The 21,438-nt window shown below is 48.4% G+C and overlaps 1 protein-coding gene across 1 annotated transcript in view; it reads left to right on the top strand.

The window, feature by feature from the left end:
* Positions 1–21,380, top strand: part of ASXL1 (ASXL transcriptional regulator 1) — a 63,848-nt gene extending 42,468 nt beyond the window's left edge. The window contains exons 4-12 of the mRNA XM_056121418.1: positions 8,983–9,103; positions 9,180–9,277; positions 9,875–9,968; positions 10,409–10,561; positions 11,788–11,951; positions 12,281–12,377; positions 15,173–15,278; positions 15,612–16,248; positions 16,700–21,380. Coding sequence (XP_055977393.1) covers positions 8,983–9,103; positions 9,180–9,277; positions 9,875–9,968; positions 10,409–10,561; positions 11,788–11,951; positions 12,281–12,377; positions 15,173–15,278; positions 15,612–16,248; positions 16,700–19,579 — 4,350 coding nt within the window. The 3' untranslated portion in view covers positions 19,580–21,380. The remainder of the gene's footprint in view (positions 1–8,982; positions 9,104–9,179; positions 9,278–9,874; positions 9,969–10,408; positions 10,562–11,787; positions 11,952–12,280; positions 12,378–15,172; positions 15,279–15,611; positions 16,249–16,699) is intronic.
* Positions 21,381–21,438: the final 58 nt, after the last annotated feature.

Here is a 21,438-nt window from a genome sequence, read left to right as displayed (position 1 = left end):
GATGCTTGCCTTGCAAGTTTTTAAAATAAAAATAACTTTTTACTTTATTTTTTTAGCTCAGTTTTTTTTAATTGAATCACCATGAAGTACAGTTACAAAGCCTTCATGATTGAGTTTCAGTCATGTAATGATCGAATACCCATCCCTCCACCACTGTACATTTCCCAGCACCAATGTCCCTAGTATCCCTCCTGCCACCACACCCTACTCACCCCCTGCCTTTATAGCAGGCACTTTCCTTTTTACTCTCTCTCTCTCTCTCTCTCTCTCTCTCTATTTTTGGACATTATGATTTGCGGTATAGAGAGGCCATCATGTTTGCTGACCTAAGTTAATCCCTGGCATCCAATATAGTCCTGAGCCCAGCCAGAAGTGATCTCTGAACAGAGAGCCAGGAGTAAGCCCTGAGCTCTAAGAGACTGCAGGGGTTAAGCCCTTGCCTTGCAGCAGCTTACCTGAGTTCTATCCCTGCATGTGTGTGGTCTATATGATTCCACAGGCATTATTCTCTATAAGCTCATGTCACTGGTTGCATTCTGAAAAATTTCAATAGATGTAACCTTGCTACCTACTATTTGATTTATGTTCAAATGTTTTTGTAAGTGAGTCAGAAAGAGAGGGACAAACATAGAAGGACTGCACTCCTTTGTGGAATATAAAATAACACAATGGAACACTAACAACCAAGAATAGTAGAGATAAGGACCAGGATGATTGCTCCACGGCTTGGAAGCTGGCCTCACATGCTGGGGGAAAAGGCAGCTCAGAGAAGGGACCACAATGTAAAGGATACTTGGAGGGCCCTCTCGGGATGGGAGATGCGTGCTGAAAGTAGACTGTGGACCGAACACGATGGCCACTCAATACCTACATTGCAAACCACAACACAAACAAAACACAACAAGGAGAGAGAGGGAAAAGGGAATGTGCCTGCCAGAGGCAGTGGGGGTGGAATGGGTGGGGGTGATAGGGGGGGATACTGGGAACACTGGTGGTGGAGAATGGGCACTGGCGGAGGGGTGGGTACTCGATCATTGTTTGACTGAACCGTGAGCACGAAAGTTTGTAAGTGTGTAACTCACAGTGATTCATTAAAAATATAATAATAATAAAAATATCAACAGGGAAAAAAGTAAAAAAATGTTTTTGCATATTTTATAGCATTTTTTTTTTGGCTTTTTGGGTCACACCTGGCGATGCACAGGGGTTATTCCTGGCTTTGCGCTCAGGAGTTACTCCTGGCAGTGCTCAGGGGACCATATGGGATGCTGGGAATCAAACCCGGCTCAGCCGCGTGCGAGGCAAACACCCTACCCACTGTGCTATCTCTCCAGCCCCAGCAATTTTTGTTTTCGTTTTGGGGTCACAACCAGTGGTGCTCAGGATTCTGAGCTTCTCCTGGCTGTGTGCTTAAGGGTCACTTTACATGGAGTGTCCGGATCAAACCTGGGTCACCCACACACAAGGCAGGTGTCCTGTCTGCTGTACTATGATTTTGGCCCCATTCTAGAACATTTTTTTGTGTTTCAGTGGGTGGGGGGCAGGGGTGAAACCTAGAGGCACTCAGGGGTTGCTTCTGGTTTTGCACTCAGGAACCTTTCCTGGCAGCGCTTTGGAGACCATATGGGGTATCAGGGATCAAACCCAGGCCAGCTGTATGCAGGGAAGCACCTTACCCTCCGAACTATGTCTCTGGTCCTATAGCAGTTTTTATATTCAGGTTAAGTGACTCACAGTTTCAGTGGTTCATGTCTGTAGTGTTTTAAACTTTGGATTGGAACTATTTTTCAAAAAAATAATAAATAAATAAACCTTGGGGCTGGAGAGATAGTACAATGGGTAGGGCACTTACCTTGTACACGGCCCACCTGAATTTGATCCCCAGCACCATATGTGGTCCTCCAAGTGCCTCCAGAAATGATCTGTGAGTATAGAGCCAGGAATAGACCCTGAGCACTACCAGGTGTAATCCCAAAATAAAACCAAAAAATGGGAATCCTTAGTTTGGGTGCGTATGATTAGTCTGTTTCATTTTTGTCTTGCTACTAAAGTTTAGAAAGTTAGTTTCAAAATCTAGAATTTATATGGAAAGATTATATTTAAAAGTAAAGAATAAGAATCACAAATCTTGCTTTCATTTTCTTATAGGTTTTATTCTGTTCTGTTTGCTTTTTATTGGAAGTGTTTAGTTTTAGAAACTTTCAGTACATGTTTGAATTGCAAACAAGGGGCAGTACTTCTCTGATGAGATTTGTAATCAGCACTTAAGTTTCTTGAGATTCTGGGACCTCGAGGAAGGAAATTTGACTTAACTTTTTCAGTGTTGTTTTCTTGATTACAAAAATCAGTATATGTTGATTACAGAAATGCTCCAAATCAAAAAGTAAGTAGACTCAACTCCACCACCTAGAGGTGGTGATGGATTAGTTCCATATAGAATATTTCTTTGATCTTTTATTCATGCAAACAGGTTCACATAATTTTCTTTTAAAAATAAACACACACTATTTAGTTGCTTAATTCACATTAGCACTGGCATTTATCATCGTTAAATATTCCAAAACTATTTCAAATGGCTAAGGTGGAAATATTGTACTTTTTGTTGTTAAACTGTTCGTGAGTTTTATATTTTATTGGATTTGGGGATACATGCAGATGTGCTCAAGGATCACTCCTGGTGGGCTCAGGGGACCATATAGGATGCTAGGGAATTTCTCCAGCTTTGTTAATTTTTCAGTGCTGGGTTGTGAACCCAGAACTTGCACTTCAAGGGCATGCCCTCAAACAGTGAGCCACATCCCCAGTCCTTTTAAAATTTTTATTAAAAAATATTTGAGGTGGGGTTTTTGAGCCACACCCGACAGGCCTCTGTGCTCAGGGATCAACTCCTGGTAGGGCTTTGCGGGACCATATAGGGTGCTGGGGATTGAACCCAGGTTGGCCGTGGGTGTGGCATGGCAAATGTCACTCCTGCTGGCCAGGCCCCCCCACGGACCAACCTTTTCTTTTGGTCATGCCCAGTGGTATTCAAGGCTTGCTCCTGGCTCTGGGATCAGTGATCACTTCTGGCGGGCTCAGGGGACCTGGGGATCGAAGCTGGGTAGATCATGTGCGAGGCAAGCACTTGGCCACACTGTTCGATCTCTCGGATGTGTCTTTTAATTTCATACAAATAAAATGGTTACAGTATGCTTTTGTTCAGCGTTTTGTTAAGGGTTTTATTGTGAATAACGGGCTCATTTGTTCTGTTGTTATATCTACTTATTGAATGGTTGTACTGGTGATGTACACTTTGGTAATGGTTAGTCCAGGTTCAGTATGATGCTGCCGTCTGCATATTCTTTCCTAGAGAATCCAGGTATTGCTGCCATTGCTCTATCATAAATGTGTCTTAGCTGAACCAGATAACGGCAAACTCTGTTCAAGGTTAAAATCATGAGTGGATCAGTTTTCAGTGTACCTATTCCACACTTCATTATTACTGTTTGGTATCATTAAATTTTAATTTTACTTGTCTTTAAGGATGTGTTACATCATTTTAGTTCTAACTTGCTCTATTTCATGTCTCACAGTTAGGTGAAATATCTTCCCCATATATGGTGACTCTTTGGATATCCTCTTTAGTACAATGATTAATTTATATCTTTTGCCTCTTTCCCTTCTGAATTGTTCTTATCATATTGATTTCATAGTCCTAATAAATTCTTTTATTCTATTAGTTGTGAATAATATTTAGTTGTAATCATAATATTTAGTTGCAAATATCTTTTCCAACTTTTAGTCTTTTTGACTAGATGATCTTAATTTCAATATGTTTAAATTAGTTTATATTTCTCTTCTTTAAGGACATTTCCATTGTCCTGTGTAAATCTTACAAGTACTAGATTAAAAGGTGTGTACATAGTCCAGAGAGCTAGTACAGCGCATAAGGTATAGGGTCGGGTGTTCATCTTGGAGTCCCAGATTCCATCCCCAGCACCCGATATGGTCCTCTGAGCACTGCCATGGAATGATCCCTGAGTGCAGACCCAAAAGTAAGCCTTGAGTATCACCAAATTTGGCCCCTCCTTCCCCACCCAAAACAAAAATACAAAGTGTGTACATATTTTAGATTTTTTTGCTTACCGTGCTGTGTAAAATTTTAATGCTGTTTTTTTTTTTATCATCGCTGTATGATTTTCTTCTGGAGCTGGAGCAATAGCACAGCGGTAGGGCGTTTGCCTTGCACGCAGCCAACATGGCCGACCCGAGTTCGATTCCTCCGCCCCTCTCGGAGAGCTTGGCAAGCTACCGAGAGTATCTCGCCTGCACGGCAGAGCCTGGCAAGCTACTCGTGACATATTTGATATGCCAAACACAGTAACAAGTCTCATGATGGAGACGTTACTGGGCCCGCTCGAGCAAATCGATGAACAGCGGGAAGACCATGACCCGTGACCGTGACCCATGATTTTCTTCTAATACCTGTCAAATATGGAGTTTTGGGGGGTTGGTTTTGCTAGTTTAACAAATCTCTTCATTAGGAAATATGTTATCTTAGTTTGCTTGTGTGATTAAGAAGATTAAATTTGTTTTATCGTTCCATAAAATCACAAGGTTAATACTAAAACTGCTTTTATTTATTTTTTTAATGTAGGAGTACTGCTATTCAGCCACTGATTAGTTGATTGAATTGGGATGAACTCCACCTTTTTTTTAAAATATAATTTTATTTATTGAATCACTGTAAGAGCAGTTACAAAGCTTTCGGGTTTAAGTCTCGGTCATACAATGAAACACCCGTACCTTTACCAGTGCCCATTCTCCACCACAAAAAACCCCAGCACACCCCTATCCCACACCCTCCCCCTACCTGTGGGCAGATGATTTCCACATTACTCTCTCTCTACTTTGATTACATTCAGTATTTTGACACCAGACCCACCATTATTATTTGGGATTTTACCCCAACGCTCAGATCTGCTGAAAAGGCAGCAGTAGACAATTTGTTTTCTATTGTTGGTTATGAATAACATTCATGATGTCACGTGGCTGCAGTAGTGGCCTTGTAATTTTGAAATTCCGAAATTTTAACAATTAAATCTGGAGGGATTTCTGCCAAAACCTGCTGGGTTCTGAGATTTGTTCCTGAGTCTCTGGGATCATGGCCGTTAAGCAGCTTGATCCGGAGCCAGAGAGGCATTCGTGGGTGGCGATTCGGGGTCGCGATGGGACAGGGAGGAAAGGGCCGACTCCACCTCCATCCTGTGAGGCCCCACGTGTCTTGTCACTGAGGGCCCAAACCTGACTGTCCAATAGCCTCTGGAGGATGGCGGCCATTGAGCTGCCTTGGGGGAGCAGGCAGAGGGACAGCACCCTTTGCCACCTGGGGTGGCCTGGCGACAGTAATCTACTACGTGGTCCAGACGCATTTCTGCCAAAAGCCATTGCGTTCTGAGATTTGTTTCTGAGTCTCTGGGATCATGACCATTAAGCAGCTTGATCAGGAGCCAGAGAGGCTGTTTGTGGCGTCAACTGGGGGTCTTGTTGGGGTGGGGAGGAAAGGGCCGGATCTACCCCCATCCCGATGCCCGGCGTGTCTCTTCACTGCGGGCCCAAACCTGACTGTCCAGTAGCCTCTGGAGGATGGCGGCCACCGGGCCACCAGGGGGAACAGGCCAAGGCATGTTCCAAACCTATTCCCACCTGGGGTGGCCCGGCGCCGGTAACCTACTGCAGGGACTGGACGCGTTTCTGCCAAAATCCATTGGGTTTTGAGGTTTGTTTTTGAGTCTCTGGGATCATGACCGTTAAGCAGTTCTACCAGGAACCAGGGAGGCCATGCCTCCAGTTCTATAGCTGAGCTGGAGTTGGTTTGTGGGTGTGTCTCCCACATACCCAACTTTTGGCCATTTACTTTCTTGGTAAACTTTGCCCCAAGTTTTTGGGGTCTGGCCAAAGGCACGGCAGCAGTTTTGGGGTATCTGGAAGTCTGAAGACGCCATCAGGCTGCCTATACACTTGCCTCACAGGTACAGATTGACCTGCTGGCAGCACCATACCACCCTAAAACTGCTTTTAAAGGCTGAAGAAGTAGCACAGTAGGTAAGGCACTTGCCTTGCATATAGCCTACTTGGGTCAATCACCACCATCGTATGTGGCCCCCTGAACATAGAGCCAGAACTAAACCCTGAGTAATGCCAGCTCCGGCCCCCAAACAATTAAAACTCCTTTACAAATATTTAAAATACCCTTTAATGCACGTGCAGGTCTTTAAGATCCAGAGCCTCATGTCCTCCTCTAGCCCATCCTCTACAAACTAGATAGAATGACTACTTTTCAGCTTAACTGCCAGTAGGGAAAAGAGGAAAAAAACCTAAAACTATGGCTTGTTAATTTTTGGGGAAAAGGGCTATTGGAAGCAATGCTCTAGGGACCCCAAGCCCACTCCTGATGGTTCTCGAGTGCATGATACATGGTCAGATTGTGCAGTGCTCTGGGGCTATGTGGGGCCAGGGATTGAGTTTATAGGGCCTTTGTCTCAGGTGTGCAAGGCATGCCCTCCAGCCCTATTGAGTTCGCTTCCTTAGACCCTGGCTTATTTTTGATTCTTTTAGTTTCCCATGATTTTGACTTGGTTTAACAAAATTGAAGATTTAATCTACTGATCCAGGCACCCATGTCCTTTAGTTTTTTGTATGTGATTTTCTCCTGTTAAAATCTAATATAAAGGGGCTGGAACTACAGTACAGCAGATTAGGTATTTGCCTTGCACGTGGCCAACCTGGGTTCAATCCCCAGCATCCCATATGGTCCCCCAAGCACCACAAGGAGTAGCTCCTGAGCATCGCTGGGTGTGACCCAAAAAAGCAAAATAAATAAAATCTGGTATAGGGCCAGAGTGATAGTACAGTGGGGAGGGCGTTTGCCTTGCACATAGATGACCCGGGTTCAATCCCCGTCATCCCATATGGTCCCCGTACACCGCTGGGGTAATTCCTGAGCGCAGAACCAGGAGTAACCCCTGAGCATCACTGAGTGTGACCCAAAAAGCTAAAAAAAGGACCTGGTATTTTTGTAAGAGTTAAAATCATGGTTTTCCCTAATCTTTTGACACTTTTTACGCTATTAAAAAGAAGAAAAGCCCTGGCCCTAATTTGTCTCCTCTCGCAAAAAAAGTATAGTCGAAGTAACATCTGCACTTGTTTGTTCATTGCAGCACTCTTTACAGTAGCCAGAATCTGGAAAAAACCTGAGTGCCCGAGAACAGATGACTGGTTAAAGAAACTTTGGTACATTTACACAATGGAGTACTATGTAGCTGTTAGAAAAGATGAAGTCATAAAATTTACATACAAGTGGTACTACATGGAAAGTATCATGTTAAGTGGAATGAGTCAGAAAGAGCGGGATAGACACAGAAAGATTGCATTCATCTGGGGAACATAAAGTAACAAAATAGGAGTCTAACACCCAAGAGTGGCCGAGATTAGTACCAGGAATTTTGCTCCATGGCTTGGAGGCCAGCTACGCATGCTAAGGGAAAAGGGAGCTCAGATAGAGAAGGGTATTGGGAGAATCCTCCCGGGATGGGAGAAGCATGCTGAAACTAGACTATAGACCAAACATGATTGCCACTCAGTGCCTCTTTTGCAAACCACAACACCCAAAAGGAGAGAGAGAACAAAAGGGAATGCCCTGCCACAGAGACAGGGTGGGATTGGGGGGAGGGGGGGAGGGATACTGGGACCCGTGGTGGTGGAAAATGGGCACTGGTGAAGGGATGGGTATTTGATCATTGTATAATTGAAACCCAAGCACAAAAATTTGTAGGTCTACAACTGTACCTCAAGGTGTTTCACTAATAAAAATTAAAAAAAAATGTTAAAGACTAAAAAAAAATTGTCTCCTCGTGAGCCCCCAATGTTCGTATTAATCTCTCCTAGTTCTGAGATAAGAGGTAGCTCCTGGATTCCTTGGAAATAGGTGATCTGATTCTGAGACAGCAGCAGTCTGTGGGGCAAATGTTACGGAGATGAAATTTGAATAGTAGATCTCCTCCTCAGCCTGTTTCCATTGTGTCTTACTTAAGATCCTTCATCCACTAACTCTTCCCTTTAATACTTTCCATGGTTGCTTGCATGAAATTCCTAAAATTCACATCATTCTTCTGATCATTGAGACTATAAAACAACCCAGATATTCATCTCTACGCATACTCTTACCATACTATTTCCTGTCCCCTGCTTTCTCTATCATACCCAGTTGCCCACATGAACACAGAAATTATTTCCTTGCGTTTAGTCTTCCACATTTGCTGATTTTGTTACCTAGAAATCCCTGCAATCTCCCTCCTGCCCTCCTGTCTGCCTACCAGCTCACCTGTTAAGACTTGTTTCTCAAGGGCCAGTGATGGTGTACATGTACAAGACTATATAGATTTGATTCCTGCATGGTCTCTGAACTCCTCGGGGCCCCTGAGCAACAAAAACAGCAGCAAGAATAAAAGTCTCACCCTTACTTCAAGCAGCACCTCTTCCTGAAAGCCTGCTTCCTGGTCCTTATTTCGTTCCTGTACCTCCACCTCCACAGCATCTTTCTTCAATTCAGAGATGTAAATGCCCCTTTTTCCATGCTTCCACAGTTCTGATATACCTAGGTCACTGTTCTGTCATTGAAATAGATTTTGTTTTTTCTTCCTCAATTCATTTGAACTCCTTGAAGGCAGGGCCATTTCCCATTTCTTATATCCTGTCTCCACCCAGAAACGAGCATGCTGTAACTTATAGGAGGCAGTCCATAAATGTTTAACAAATGATTGAATGCGCAGCTAAATCCAATTCTCTGTATAAACTTTCTGAGTCTGATCAAATAGAAAGGGACCGCAGCTTCTCAGCAGTCTCATTCCCTCTTCTACAAAGGCAATATGCGTTTAGGAATGAGTGCTGTGCTTGTAGGCTTTGTGGGGTTTTGCTCACCTGAGCTATGCCTTGCTGTCCCAGAAGGATGCCTTGCAGTGGTCTCGCAGTGCAGCTGCTGTGGAAGGAGAAGAGCCAGAGGACACAGCTGACGTGGAGAGCTGTGGATCCAACGAAGCCAGTACTGTGAGTGGTGATAATGACGGTAAGTGCCCCTAACGTTGTGGGCAAGAGAAGCCATAAGCGGCTGCTGGAGGCTGATGTTTATTTCCCTCTTCCAGTATCTCTTGATGAAACATCTTCAAATGCATCCTGTTCTGCAGAGTCTCAGAGTCGGCCTCTTTCTAATCCCAGAGATAGCTACCGAGCTTCCTCACAGGTAGGGAAGAGAGAATTACGGCCAGCCAGAAGACAGGATGATTCTTTCAGCTCAAGCTTGTTTACTATTTTTCCCTCTGTGCTGGTCTCAAAGCCAGGGCCTTAGACATCTGAGGCATGCGCTGTCCCACTGAGCCACAGCCCTGATCTTTTGGCATCTACTGGTCAATATATTTGAAGAGTTGCAGGGCGGGGGGGGAGGAGGTGGGGGGGAGGGGTTAGCTTGGTTTTTATTGTTAGTGACATTGAAGATGGGTGCTGAATTGAGAGCAGAGTGGTTTTGGTTTTTCTTGTTCCCATGAATAGGTCGTTTTATCTATACTTATGACAGACACAGGAACATCCGCATAGTGGGGAGGGCAGGAGTCTCGTGAGTCAGCAGGTAGAGTGAATGGCCCGGCCACTCACTGGCTTCAGACCTTAAAACTTCCTGTCTGTGACATAGAGATGACTCCGTGTTCTTTATAACTTGGGCTGCGGCCCGTGGGCCCGGGCAGCTGGCATGAGCTCTGCTTGACGAGGCAGTGGTCAGGACAGATGGCTGTTGGAGCCCTGCAGGTGACCCAGACTCTTTTTTGTGTTCCCTTGGGGAATGTAGGCTAACAAGCAAAAGAAAAAGACAGGGGTGATGCTGCCTCGCGTTGTCCTTACTCCTCTGAAGGTAAACGGGGCCCACGTGGAATCGGCCTCAGGTACGTAGAAACTCTATGCAGGTGTTGCCCCCTCCTCAGGCCGTGGCAGCAGTTTCCGACCCAGTTAGTGTGGTTAGTCAGGTCAGGAGCGCCTGCTCTGGCGGGCCACAAGCTGTGGCCATGAGACCTGACCTAGGTTCCGGTGCCCAGCCCTGGCCTGCCCCCTCCCACCCACCCACCCACCCCCCAGAGCCACCATGAGGGGACGACGAAGTAGTATGCAGGTGCTTTGTGTGGTGCGGATCAAGGTGGCGGTTTGGCATCCTTACATACTGTTTCAAAGCCAGACCAGGCGGTGGTGGTCTCTGACAGCCTGAGCCCGGGCCCTAGAAGCACCCATATTCCTGGCAGCGTCTCAGGGAGAGCTGGGAGCAGTCAGCTTGTCGAGAGCCCTGGGTGCGGCGTGTGATGCTTTTGACCCATGGAATGTGTGCCTTCAGGGTTCTCGGGCCGCCACGCCGATGGCGAGAGCGGCAGCCCGTCCAGCAGCAGCAGCGGCTCTCTGGCGCTGGGCAGCGCTGCTATTCGTGGCCAGGCCGAGGTCACCCGGGACCCTGCCCCGCTCCTGAGAGGCTTCCGGAAGCCAGCCACAGGTGAGTGGCTTGGCACTCATTTCTCTGCGTGGAAAAGGGGGCCCCTGGAAGAGCTAGTGAGAAGATGGTGCTTTCTACTTCTCTTTCTTTACTCTTTATTTTTACTTCTTGGGTAACCCTCTATTTTTGCTTTATCTTTATATTTTGGTTTTGTTAATAGAGTAGCTCTCTGCTGGGCTGTGTGAGAACTCTCCCTGTGAGCTGATGCCACATTACTCCTTGGTTATCCCTGTAAGGGATTAGCCTTTGCTGGCCTTGGTACTGCTTAGTATGTGAGTGAATGAAAATCGTTTCTGAGCTTCTCAGCGAAGAATTCCAACATCCTTTTCCTTCCTAGGTGCATTCTGCCATGCTTGTCTTCACTCTCTGTAGTCTCCCATTTTAGCCAAGTTGTCATTCTGTTGCATGGATGCCTATAATCCAGTCACCTCCTTCCCCCAGCCCCTTGAGTGTGGATACTAATAAACCTGGGAATGGCTCTTGCTCTTTCAGGGTTCCTTTAGCGATGCCCAGATCCTGCTTCTTTGTAGGTGTGCCACATAAAACCATTGTGATGACTAGCCTTGGCTTTTGGAAATGAAAATAAATCATTGCCCAAGTGAGGAAAGGTTTGCTGCTTGCCGCTTTTTCAACTCAATAGCAGTGCTCAGTCTAATCTTACAGGTTTCTATTCTCGGTGATCCCTCCCCCCGCCCAATCTAGATAAAACTAACATTTGCACAGATGTTCCAAAGAGTGACATTTCAGTGGTCTATAAACAACCCTTAGTTCCTTTTGACATGGGAATTACACGTAGAAGGTTTTCATAGGCATTTTCGTAGTACCTGATACTCTTTGGACAACTTCCATCATTTTCCAAGACTGTGTGGACTTGATTTCTACATCTCCAGTCTTCCCAAGCTCAGACCCTGTCCTCTGCCTGGTTTTCTGTGAGGAGAGATTCCTCTTCAGGCTGTAATATACATAGTACTGTCATTTCTGGGAGGACACAAGCCTAGGTAGTCTCTTACATTTGATGGTGACAGTAGTGACCTGTCAAGAGTCTTTGGCATGCATAGGTCAGGATATATTAGACCATTGAGCAGATTATGTGTAGATAAGTTTGAGTGGTGTGGGGGCTACCACCAAAACTAACCAAAGCTAATACGTCAAGTATGACACATTTTTGGTTTTTAGAAGCTGAAATTTTTGTTTCTTGATTTTTTTAATTGCTTCAATAATCACAGGTCAAATGAAGCGAAACCGAGGGGAAGAGATCGATTTTGAGACGCCTGGGTCCATCCTTGTCAACACCAACCTCCGGGCCCTGATAAATTCGCGGACCTTCCATGCTCTGCCATCCCATTTCCAGCAGCAGCTTCTTTTCCTTCTGCCTGAAGTGGACAGACAGGTGCTGATGGGTCACTTCTTTGCTTATTTTCTTCCCCTTCGTGGGGAGTGGTGGGCTTAAGGGAGAGGCCGTCCTCATAAGCAGTGCTGAGAGGGCCTAGTGGCCACTCCTGGTGATTCTTGGCTTACTATGCCATTCCATTAAGGCTTGGGCTGTATGTGAGGACCTCCCGGGCTGCATCTGGCCATACTTAAGAGGGGGGCCATGCTGTGCCAAGGATCAGATCCAGATCGGGTGCATGCATCTTCCTTGCTGCTTTCTGGACAGGCTTCTGATAGCTTTTTAAGTTTCTTTATTAATTGGGTTTTTTTTTCTATTGATCCCTCTAGGTGGGGACAGATGGCCTGTTGCGTCTCAGTACCAGTGCGCTGAACAATGAGTTTTTCACCCATGCAGCTCAGAGCTGGCGAGAACGCCTGGCTGATGGTGAGTAGACTTTCTTGTCTCGTTCAGCTTAAAAGGTGCCTGCTGTGTGTGGTGTCATTTGTCTCCTGGTATTTAAAACCCAGACTCTGGGCCAGATTGCTTTGCACACAGAGGCCCTCGTTCTATCCCAGACGCCACATCACCCCCAAACAACAGCAGGAGCAATCTCCAGGATCATGGCCAGCAGAGTAGTCCTTGCTCATTACTGGATACAGCCCCAAGATCAGAAGATTTAAAAACAAAACATATATTATTGGGGGTGCTTTTGGTCACACCTGATGGTGCTCAGGGGCTACTCCTGGCTCTGTGTTTGGGTGTCACTCCTGGCGGTGCTTAGTGAAACCATATGGTGCTAGGAATCAGACCTGAACTTCCCATGTGCAAAGCGTAGTGTTTTGTCCTTTGAACTTTCTCTCTGGTCTCAAGGCACTAACTTCTCACCAGTTTGATTTTTGTTTCATTTTTGTCTCTTTTGTGAAGCAAAGTAGATATAAGAAATTTACCTAGGGCCAGAGAGATAGTACAGTGGGAAAGGTACTTGCCTTGCATGCAGTCAACCCAGGTGTGATTCCTCAGCACCCCATATGGTCCCCCAAGCCCCACCAGAAATGATACATTGAGTGCAGATCCCAAAAGCAAAACAGGAAGAAAAATTTACTTAGATGTAAGAGAGAAAAGAGAAAGTTATGTGTTCAGGAGAGAACACAGGCTTTTCCCACCAGAGTAGTATATATCTTTTTTTTTTTTCCTTTTTGGGTCACACCTGGTGGTGCGCAGGGGACCATATGGGATGCTGGGAATCGAACCCGGGTTGGCTGTGTGCAAGGCAAATGCCCTACCTGCTGTGCTATCGCTCCAGCCCTGGAGTAGTACATCTTGAATGGAAATGTGGACCTGTCACCAAGGAGAGGATAAGCCTGGTGTTTCCTCTTTTTTTCCAAAAGAGATACTTAGTATAAGGCAGGTTTTCCTCACAATGTTAATAAAAGTGGTGGCTATTAAAGGTTCATAGTGCTAAGGAAGGTCCAGGTGTATTGGGAATTTTCTTTTTTTTTTTTTTTTGCTTTTTGGGTCACACCGGCAATGCACAGGGGTTCCTCCTGGCTTTGCACTCAGAAATTACTTCAGGCGGTGCTAAGGGATCCATATGGGATGCTGGGAATTGGGCCTGGGTCAACCGCATGAAAGGCAAATGCCCTCCCCACTGTACTATCGCTCCAGACCCCAGAATTTTCTTTTTTCTTTTCTTTTTTTTTTTTTTGAAGAACTAAGGTCTTTTTTTCCCCCAGTAGTCATGGATGGCATTGTCCTAGAGGTGAGGGTTGGAGAAGTGCACTGTGCTAATCTAAATGTTGAGCTCCAGTAGTCGCTGGGGTTTTTTTTTTTTTTTTTTTTTTTTAACATTGTCCTTGGGACAATTGTTAGTTCCTCTTAGTTATAATTTTGTGGGGAAGCGATATGGGATGTGTGTTGGAAGGTCCCCAACACCCACTCTCAGTTTATTTCCTTCAGTTTACTAGGATTCATGGACTCAGCAGATGGTTGTATTCTTGGCAGTTACTTATTACAACGAAACAGTTACTGAGCAGAGTCAACAAAGAGAAAGAAACAACCAGAGTGAAGTAGGGGTAGTTCAGAGCAGACTTCTAGGGTTCCCTCTGCATAGAGTCACATGAGATGGACTTTCTCAGCTATGAGCTTATGTGACAACACATATGGAACATAGTCTACAGGGAAGCTTGTTAACAAACCTGGGTCTGATGTCCAGGGCTTTTCTTCGGAACTCATCCCATAGGAAGCCTCTGCCTAGCACATAGCCCAAATTCCACGTCCCCCAAGGGAATGCTGGCGCCCACTACAAACCATTTTGTATGTATATATAGTCGAGGCACCATGAGCTACCGTGTCAATTATAGGAGGGAGTGGGCGGGCACCTTCCTGAAATCCAAGTTCCCAGATGTCAGCCAAGGGTCAGACTTGTAAGCAGGCCTTTCTAAGAATAAGCAGTCAGGCCTGCTGCGTTAACTTTTTTCTGTACAGGGAATAAGAATGTTTCCATTGTTTGTTGTTCTGCCTTTTTGAAAAATGTATTTGGTTGATGTTAAATGACCATTTATGCTGCAAAAGATCCAATTTCCCTTCTAATAGACCTGTATTTCTCTCCTGAGTATGATCATGATGTGAGGTAGCCTTTGGAAGTGACAGAAGCCAGTGTGAAGAAGAGAGGTGAAGGTTAAAAAGAACTCTTAAAGTCACTGGGGACCGATGCAATAGTACAGCAGGTTGGGCGCTTGCCTTGTATGTGGCCAACCCTGGTTCAATCCTGGCATTTCATATGGTCCCCTAAGCATTGCTGGGTGAGAATCCCCTCCCCTACTCCACTATTCATCACCATCCCCCACCCCCATCCCCCCAGTCATTCGATTTTGAAAACTGCTGACATGGTAGAACTGCAAGATTCAGCTTCCCATGAGCAAAACAAAACAAAACAAACACTGTCCTCCCGTTGTTCATCGACTTTTGCTCGAGCGGGCCCAGGAATGTCTCCATTTTGAGACTTTTTGTTACTGTGTTTGGCATATTGAACATGTCATGGGTAGCTTGCCAGGCTTTGCCGTGCGGGCGAGATACTCTCAGTAGCTTGCCGGGCTCTCCGAGAGGGGCGGAGGAATCGACTCGGCCGGGCTGGCTGAGTGCAAGGCCTTACCGCTGTGCTGTCACTTCAGCTTGAGCTTCCCGTAAGAAAGATAATAATTTTCTAAATGCATACCCTTGGAACTTTTTATTTTCTCTAGGTGAATTTACTCATGAGATGCAAGTCAGGATACGACAGGAAATGGAGAAGGAAAAGAAGGTGGAGCAATGGAAAGAAAAGTTCTTTGAAGACTACTATGGACAGAAGTAAGGCACTTTTTGCCTCATACTCTGATTGCACTGTTGGGTGGGGATAGGGCCAGATGGTCTCTAAATCAAGCAGCCTTACCTCTTAGAAGACGATGGCAGGGACGGGGCATGGATTCGGGGGATTCGGGTCACGTAGCTTGCGTGAATGTCACCACAGGGAAGAAAGCTAAAATGATTTTACTGACATGTTAACACTCACGTGTGGTTAGTGTTCTGTACCATGCGGTTATTTTGTTCCGATTTCTTCTAATCTGGGTGTGTGTGATTCATAGAAATTAAGTAGACTTGGCTTCTCTGGCCTCTAACTGACGGTGTGAGTTTGGTTTGCAGATTGGGGCTGACCAAAGAAGAGTCATTGCAGCAGCATGTGGGCCAGGAGGATGCTGAGATCAAGAGTGATTTGCATATCCCTGGAGAATCAGCACGGCCACAGCGCGGTCCAGCCACCCGGCAGCGAGATGGGCATTTTAAGAAACGCTCTCGGCCAGATCTTCGAACCAGAACCAGAAGGAATCTGTGTAAAAAGCAGGAGCCAGAACAAGCAGGGGTTGCCAAAGACACACAGTCTCTGGTACCAGCTGCACCCCTCTACAAGGACGGAGAGACTAAAACTGACTCGGCAGGGGTGAGCAGTCCCCACCGGCCTGATACCTCCTCTGCAGTACCCAACCCAGAGGGACCCGAATTCCCTGCCAAACCTGTGGCTTCCTGGATCCAGACCAATCCGGACGACCTGGTGCGCGCAGCCTCTGCGACTCCGGACAGAATTCCCAGCTTGCCTCAGGAGACGGTGGATCAGGAGCCCAAGGATCAGAAGAGGAAGTCCTTTGAGCAGGCAGCCTCTGCGTCCTTTCCCGAAAAGAAGCCCCGGCTTGAAGATCGTCAGTCCTTTCGTAACACAATTGAAAGTGTTCACACCGAAAAGCCACAGCCCACCAAAGAGGAGCCCAAAGTCCCGCCCATCCGGGTAAGAGCCCTTTACCGCATGGAACTTTCTGTGAGACAGCAGTGTGTGGCACACTTTTGCAGGACCATATGGCCCGGGGCTGTGTGGATTTATGTAGAAGTTTAGAACCCTCCACACTGAAATCATTGGGATGAAGTGTTTTTATTCATGCTGTTGAAGTGGTCTTTAGAGGTCAGAATCCTTTGGGATTTAAAAGTCTTTCATTAGGAGGTGTCACATTCTTTGATGACTCATCTGATCCCACCAGAAATTAAATTTAGCAATGAAGCATGTAACAAGCACTTGAGCCGAATTCTGTAAGAATGGGATGGTCTTATGGACCATTTTGCCATGATTATTTTAATCTTAAGGGGAAAGTGCTTCTCCTAACTGCCAGAACCATACTTTAGCTTTTTACTGTTTGTAATTCGGATCACCCAGTTAAAGCTGTTTTCCGATTCTTCTCTTGCAGATTCAACTTTCACGTATCAAACCACCCTGGGTGGTTAAAGGTCAGCCCGCTTACCAGATATGCCCCCGAATTGTCCCCGTCACAGAGTCTTCCTGCCGGGGCTGGACAGGGGCCAGGACCCTCGCAGACATTAAAGCCCGTGCTCTGCAGGTCCGAGGGGCGAGAGGCCACCACTGCCGAGAGGCGGCCACCACTGCCATCGGAGGGGGGGGTGGCCCGGGTGGAGGTGGCGGCGGGCCCACCGACGAGGGAGGTGGCAGAGACAGCAGTGGTGATGGTGGTGAGACCTGTGGCCACCCTGAGCCCGGGGGAGGCCCGAGCCCCCCTGGAGAGTGTGCGCCAGATCTACAGCGAACACAACTACTGCCGCCTTGTCCTCTGAGCGGGGCATGCACCCAGGCTCGAGCTGCCGTGTCCAGAGCCAAGAAGGAGGACCAGGCTCCTCTCAGAGCGGAGGAGAGCCGCGCGCTCCAGCGGGGGCCTGAGAGTCTGGCAGGCGGGTTGGAAGAGGCCTCCCAGCTCCCCATTGCTCCCACTGGGGACCAGCCCTGCCAGGCTTTGCCCCTCATGTCCTCGAAAACCTCAGCCCCTGAGCGAGTAGCTGAGCAGCCTCCGTTGAATTTAGATGTGAGAACTGAGTGTGGGTCTGCTGACACTCCTTGGGGAAAGGATGATGACCAAGAACCTCCTGGTTGCCCGGAGAGAAGTCCTGTCCTGTCTGCAGAGGGGGACCTGCTGTTGGAGCAAGCTGGCCCTGCTCTGGACGAGAGCTGTCTTCCTGTGCTGCAGGAGTCTCAGACCCCCAGTTGCGCCTCTGAATCGTCATTGGCTGGTTGTCTGCAGGACAGACAATTTGATGACGAATTAGGACTTGGTGACTCATGCCCACCCACGAGGGAAAGTGCTACTAGACGAGAAAACTTGAAACCTGAGGATCTCTTCTCTGCTGGTGCTGCTCCTTGGATGCCGGGCCTGTCAGGCGACAGGGCAGAGGGTCAGCCTGAACCCCCGCGTGGAGAAAGCCTCCCATCTGTGGTGCCTCTGGTCATAGAAGAGCAGGATAAGGCCGGCGGGCCCCTCGCTCCTGCACTGCCCGAGGGGCTGGCGACCCAGAAGGCTGCTGGTGACGTGGACCGCTTTCCTCTGCTCTGGACAGTGCGGTCCGTGGAAGGTGCTGACGGTGCTGGCGGTGAGGACAAGCAGGCAGGAGTCGAGAGGCTGAAAATCAGCCTTTCCAAGAACTTGGAAGCACTGAGTCCTCACGGTGAGTCGACAGACACAGCCTCTGACTGTGACGGGCACCTTTCCGAGGACAGCAGTGACTCTGAACCTAGTGGGTCCCCGGTGACCAAGGGGTCCCTGGTGGCAGACAAGGGTGAGAACCAGGATTGGGACCGATCTGGCCCACTGGCCAAGGTGAAAGGTGATCCAGGCCTGGTTTCCCGGACTGAGGGGCTGGTCGCTCCTCAGAGCTGGGTGTCCCGTGTATGTGCCATGCCTCCCAGGATCCCCGACTCCCTGCTCTTGGCCAGCACTGAGGATCAGCTGAGGCCCGTATCCCTGGGCAGACCGGGGTCCTCCGTGGAGGCCTCTAGTCCACTCGTGATGCAGTTACTGCAGGGCAGCCTGCCCTTAGAGAAGGTTCTTCCTCCAGCCCTTGAATCCCCACAACTCAAACTCAAAAAAGAGCAGGGCTCCTTGGAATTGGGGCCTTCGCGGGACCCCAAGGAAAATAGCTGTGAAGTTGACAGGAGTGGCCTCGGTTCTCTCAGAGATTCGAAGCTGCCTCTTGCACCTGAGAGCTGCGCAGCGGGTGCCGAGCTTGCTGAGCCGGAGGCCCCCCAGGCTCCTGCAGGGCCCCAGATGATTCCCAAGACAGCCCCAAGCTTAGGCGCCCTGTACACAGTTTCAAATGCAACAACTGCCTCAGGGAAACTTGAAGTGGATTCCAAAGAGCAGTTCTCTTCCTTTAGTTCAGGAGATCAGAAGGAAGCTCGTGACCCATCCCAGTGCAGTGTTTCAAATGCCGCCCCCAGCAAAAGTCCAGGCAATCTCACTACCTCGACAGTCCCTCGTTTCTCATCTCCAAATGTGACGTCAGATCCCGATCAGACGGCTGGGCCCCTGTGCGAGCACAGCAGTGCTGGAGGCCAGGGGAAGAAGCTCTTTGGCTCTCGTAACGTGTCTGCCGCCCTCCAGTGTCCCCGGCCCACGGAGCCCGCGCTGTCCCCCTCTGATGCCCCCTCCAGCTTCCCCAACAGGAAGTTGGGGCCGAGCAAAAATCCCGTCTCTGGTGGGGTGCAGACTGCCAGGGAGGACCGGGCGCCGAAGCCACCACCTGCCTCTGTTAGCATCAAAAGTGAGAAGACTTTCGTGGGGGGCCTCCTCAAGGCGAATGCAGAGAACAGAAATGCTACTGGGCCTGGCCCCCGGGAGCTGCTAGATGACCTGCACGAGGTGCCCTTTGTCCTCGACCTCCCCTTCTGGAAGTTACCCCGAGAGCCTGGGAAAGGGCTCAGCCAGCCGTTAGAGCCTTCCTCCATCCCCTCCCAGCTCAACATCAAACAGGCGTTTTATGGGAAGCTTTCCAAGTTGCAGCTCAGTTCCACCAGCTTTAATTACCCCTCCAGCTCTCCCACCTTTCCCAAAGGCCTTGCCGGGAGTGTGGTACAGCTGAGCCACAAAGCACACTTCGGGGCGAGCCACACTGCATCCCTTTCCCTGCAGATGTTCACCGACAGCAGCACGGTGGAGAGCATCTCCCTCCAGTGTGCCTGCAGTCTGAAAGCCATGATCATGTGCCAGGGCTGTGGTGCGTTCTGTCACGATGACTGTATTGGACCCTCAAAGCTCTGTGTATTGTGCCTTGTGGTGAGATAATAAATTATGGCCATGGGAAAAGTTGTATATTTAGTGTGTGTATTTTGATAATGATCACCCTTAAAGCTGTATACAAAATATCATTGATAGACCGTCTTTCTAGGCAAGAGCACTCTTGCCGCTCCCGAAAACTTCACAGTGCTCCAGCCCCTCTGTCACTCACCAGACCCTCGGGTCTCGCTGCAGGGGTTTCCTGCAGGGCCACGTGGGCTGCCCATGGCCCTCCTGCTTGCCCAGCTCTCTCTCGCTCAGAGCCTGGTGTGATGTGGGGAGCCCGCCCGGACCCGACGGACTTGACGCTGAAGCAAGAAGGTTGTGTTCTCCCCCGAGGGCACACACCTACCGAACTGAGTAGATACGTTAGTCTTCCACTGCCCCCTCCCTGCCATCCATCTTCCTGCTTCTCTGGCGAGTTGGTGGTTGGGAAAGAAGCCAGCACAGGGTTCCACCTCCCAGCAGAGCCCACGAGGGCTGAAGCGCTCGCTGACCTCAGGGTCACAGTTTGCTCATTGTCCAGTTAACGGAACCAGCCTGACATTTGGTTCTGTTGCTGCAGCAAATTTGCAGCGTTACAGTTTCGGTACAATCCATTGGCCGACAGGAGCTTTTGGGACCTTGGATAGACCTGCTAACCCATCTCCGGGGAATGCCATGTGTAGACCACGGGTCAGCCACCCAGACGGTTGGCAGGTGGATTCCGCTTGACCCCCTTCCCGTCACTTTGGACTCTCATCAGAGTGGGCATCTCCATACGCCTGTGTATGTGAACGTCATTTTACATTTCAGAACAGTGTGTGTTTCTTATTTTTATATTTTTAACTCTTTATTCTTGGATGTATAAAGTGAACTTTTGGGCTTCTGTAAGTATGCTCTATGCACCTCTAATGTTTTATCATGTATTTATATGTTGTACACAGTACTGGCCAATTCTGTAAATGGATGTATTGTACAGAGAACACGACCGTCTCCCTCCGTTTACGTCTTCCGCGTCATTGAATTAAAGTCGTGTGACTAACTTCTCTTCCCCTGTGTCAGAGCCGCTGCGTGCTGTGCCGTCTGACATGAGCGTGGGGTAACTGGCCATCTTCTCCGTTGGCCCGTTGTCCTGTCGCAGCCTGCAGAGCCACAGTCACTCGCTCACGACCTGCCAAGCAAGTGCATCTCGCTCCTCTGTGCCCTCTCCAGCCTTCACTGGCTGCTCACCGCCATCTGTGACACCCCCACCACCAGTGTTGGTGCTTCTGGATTCAAGGGTACATGCCCTGGGCTGTTCCCCCAGGCGGTGCTCCAGGGCCACCACTGTCAGCCGTACCCGGGACCTGGCTGTCTTGGGACCCACTGGGCTGTTTCGACACCAGCAAGTTGGGGAAGAAACAGCCATGCCCACTTCCTGCCTTATCTCTTGTACCTCAACTGTGGCGGTGTTGCGAGGTCTCGTTTAAACCAAGGCTCCCTTCAAATGCAGCAGTCTGAAGTATCAAGCTGGTAAGGCCTACGCCAGTCTCTCTGCATCTGAAAGGCTCACCCCCACCTCACCCCTTCCTTTCATCCATTGTGGCATCTTTGTCACGTGAAGCCTGAGGGGGAAGTTGGCACTGATACGGTGGTGATTTAAATGCAGTGTTGGCCAAGTCCAAGTTGGCACCTTCCAGAGTTCTTAACCAAAGACAGGGAGCAGAGGGTCCCCTTTTCCTTGGGCCATGCTAGGTACAGTTGGAAACTGGTCTGGTCCATCGGCCTGCCAGGGAAAGTATTGCTCCTGTATGTCTCTGTGGTATTGGAAATAAACCTGTACAACCTGCCTTGGGTCTCGGTCATCCTTGTGGCCCCCGTTGCTGGGTGGGAAGGTCAGGTTGGAG

The sequence above is a fragment of the Sorex fumeus genome, unplaced genomic scaffold (genome assembly GCF_029834395.1).
Source record: "Sorex fumeus unplaced genomic scaffold, SorFum_2.1 ptg000044l, whole genome shotgun sequence".
Taxonomy (NCBI): domain Eukaryota; kingdom Metazoa; phylum Chordata; class Mammalia; order Eulipotyphla; family Soricidae; genus Sorex; species Sorex fumeus.
The sequence above is the reverse complement of the archived record's forward strand: the minus strand, read 5'-3'. Positions and strand labels throughout refer to the sequence as shown.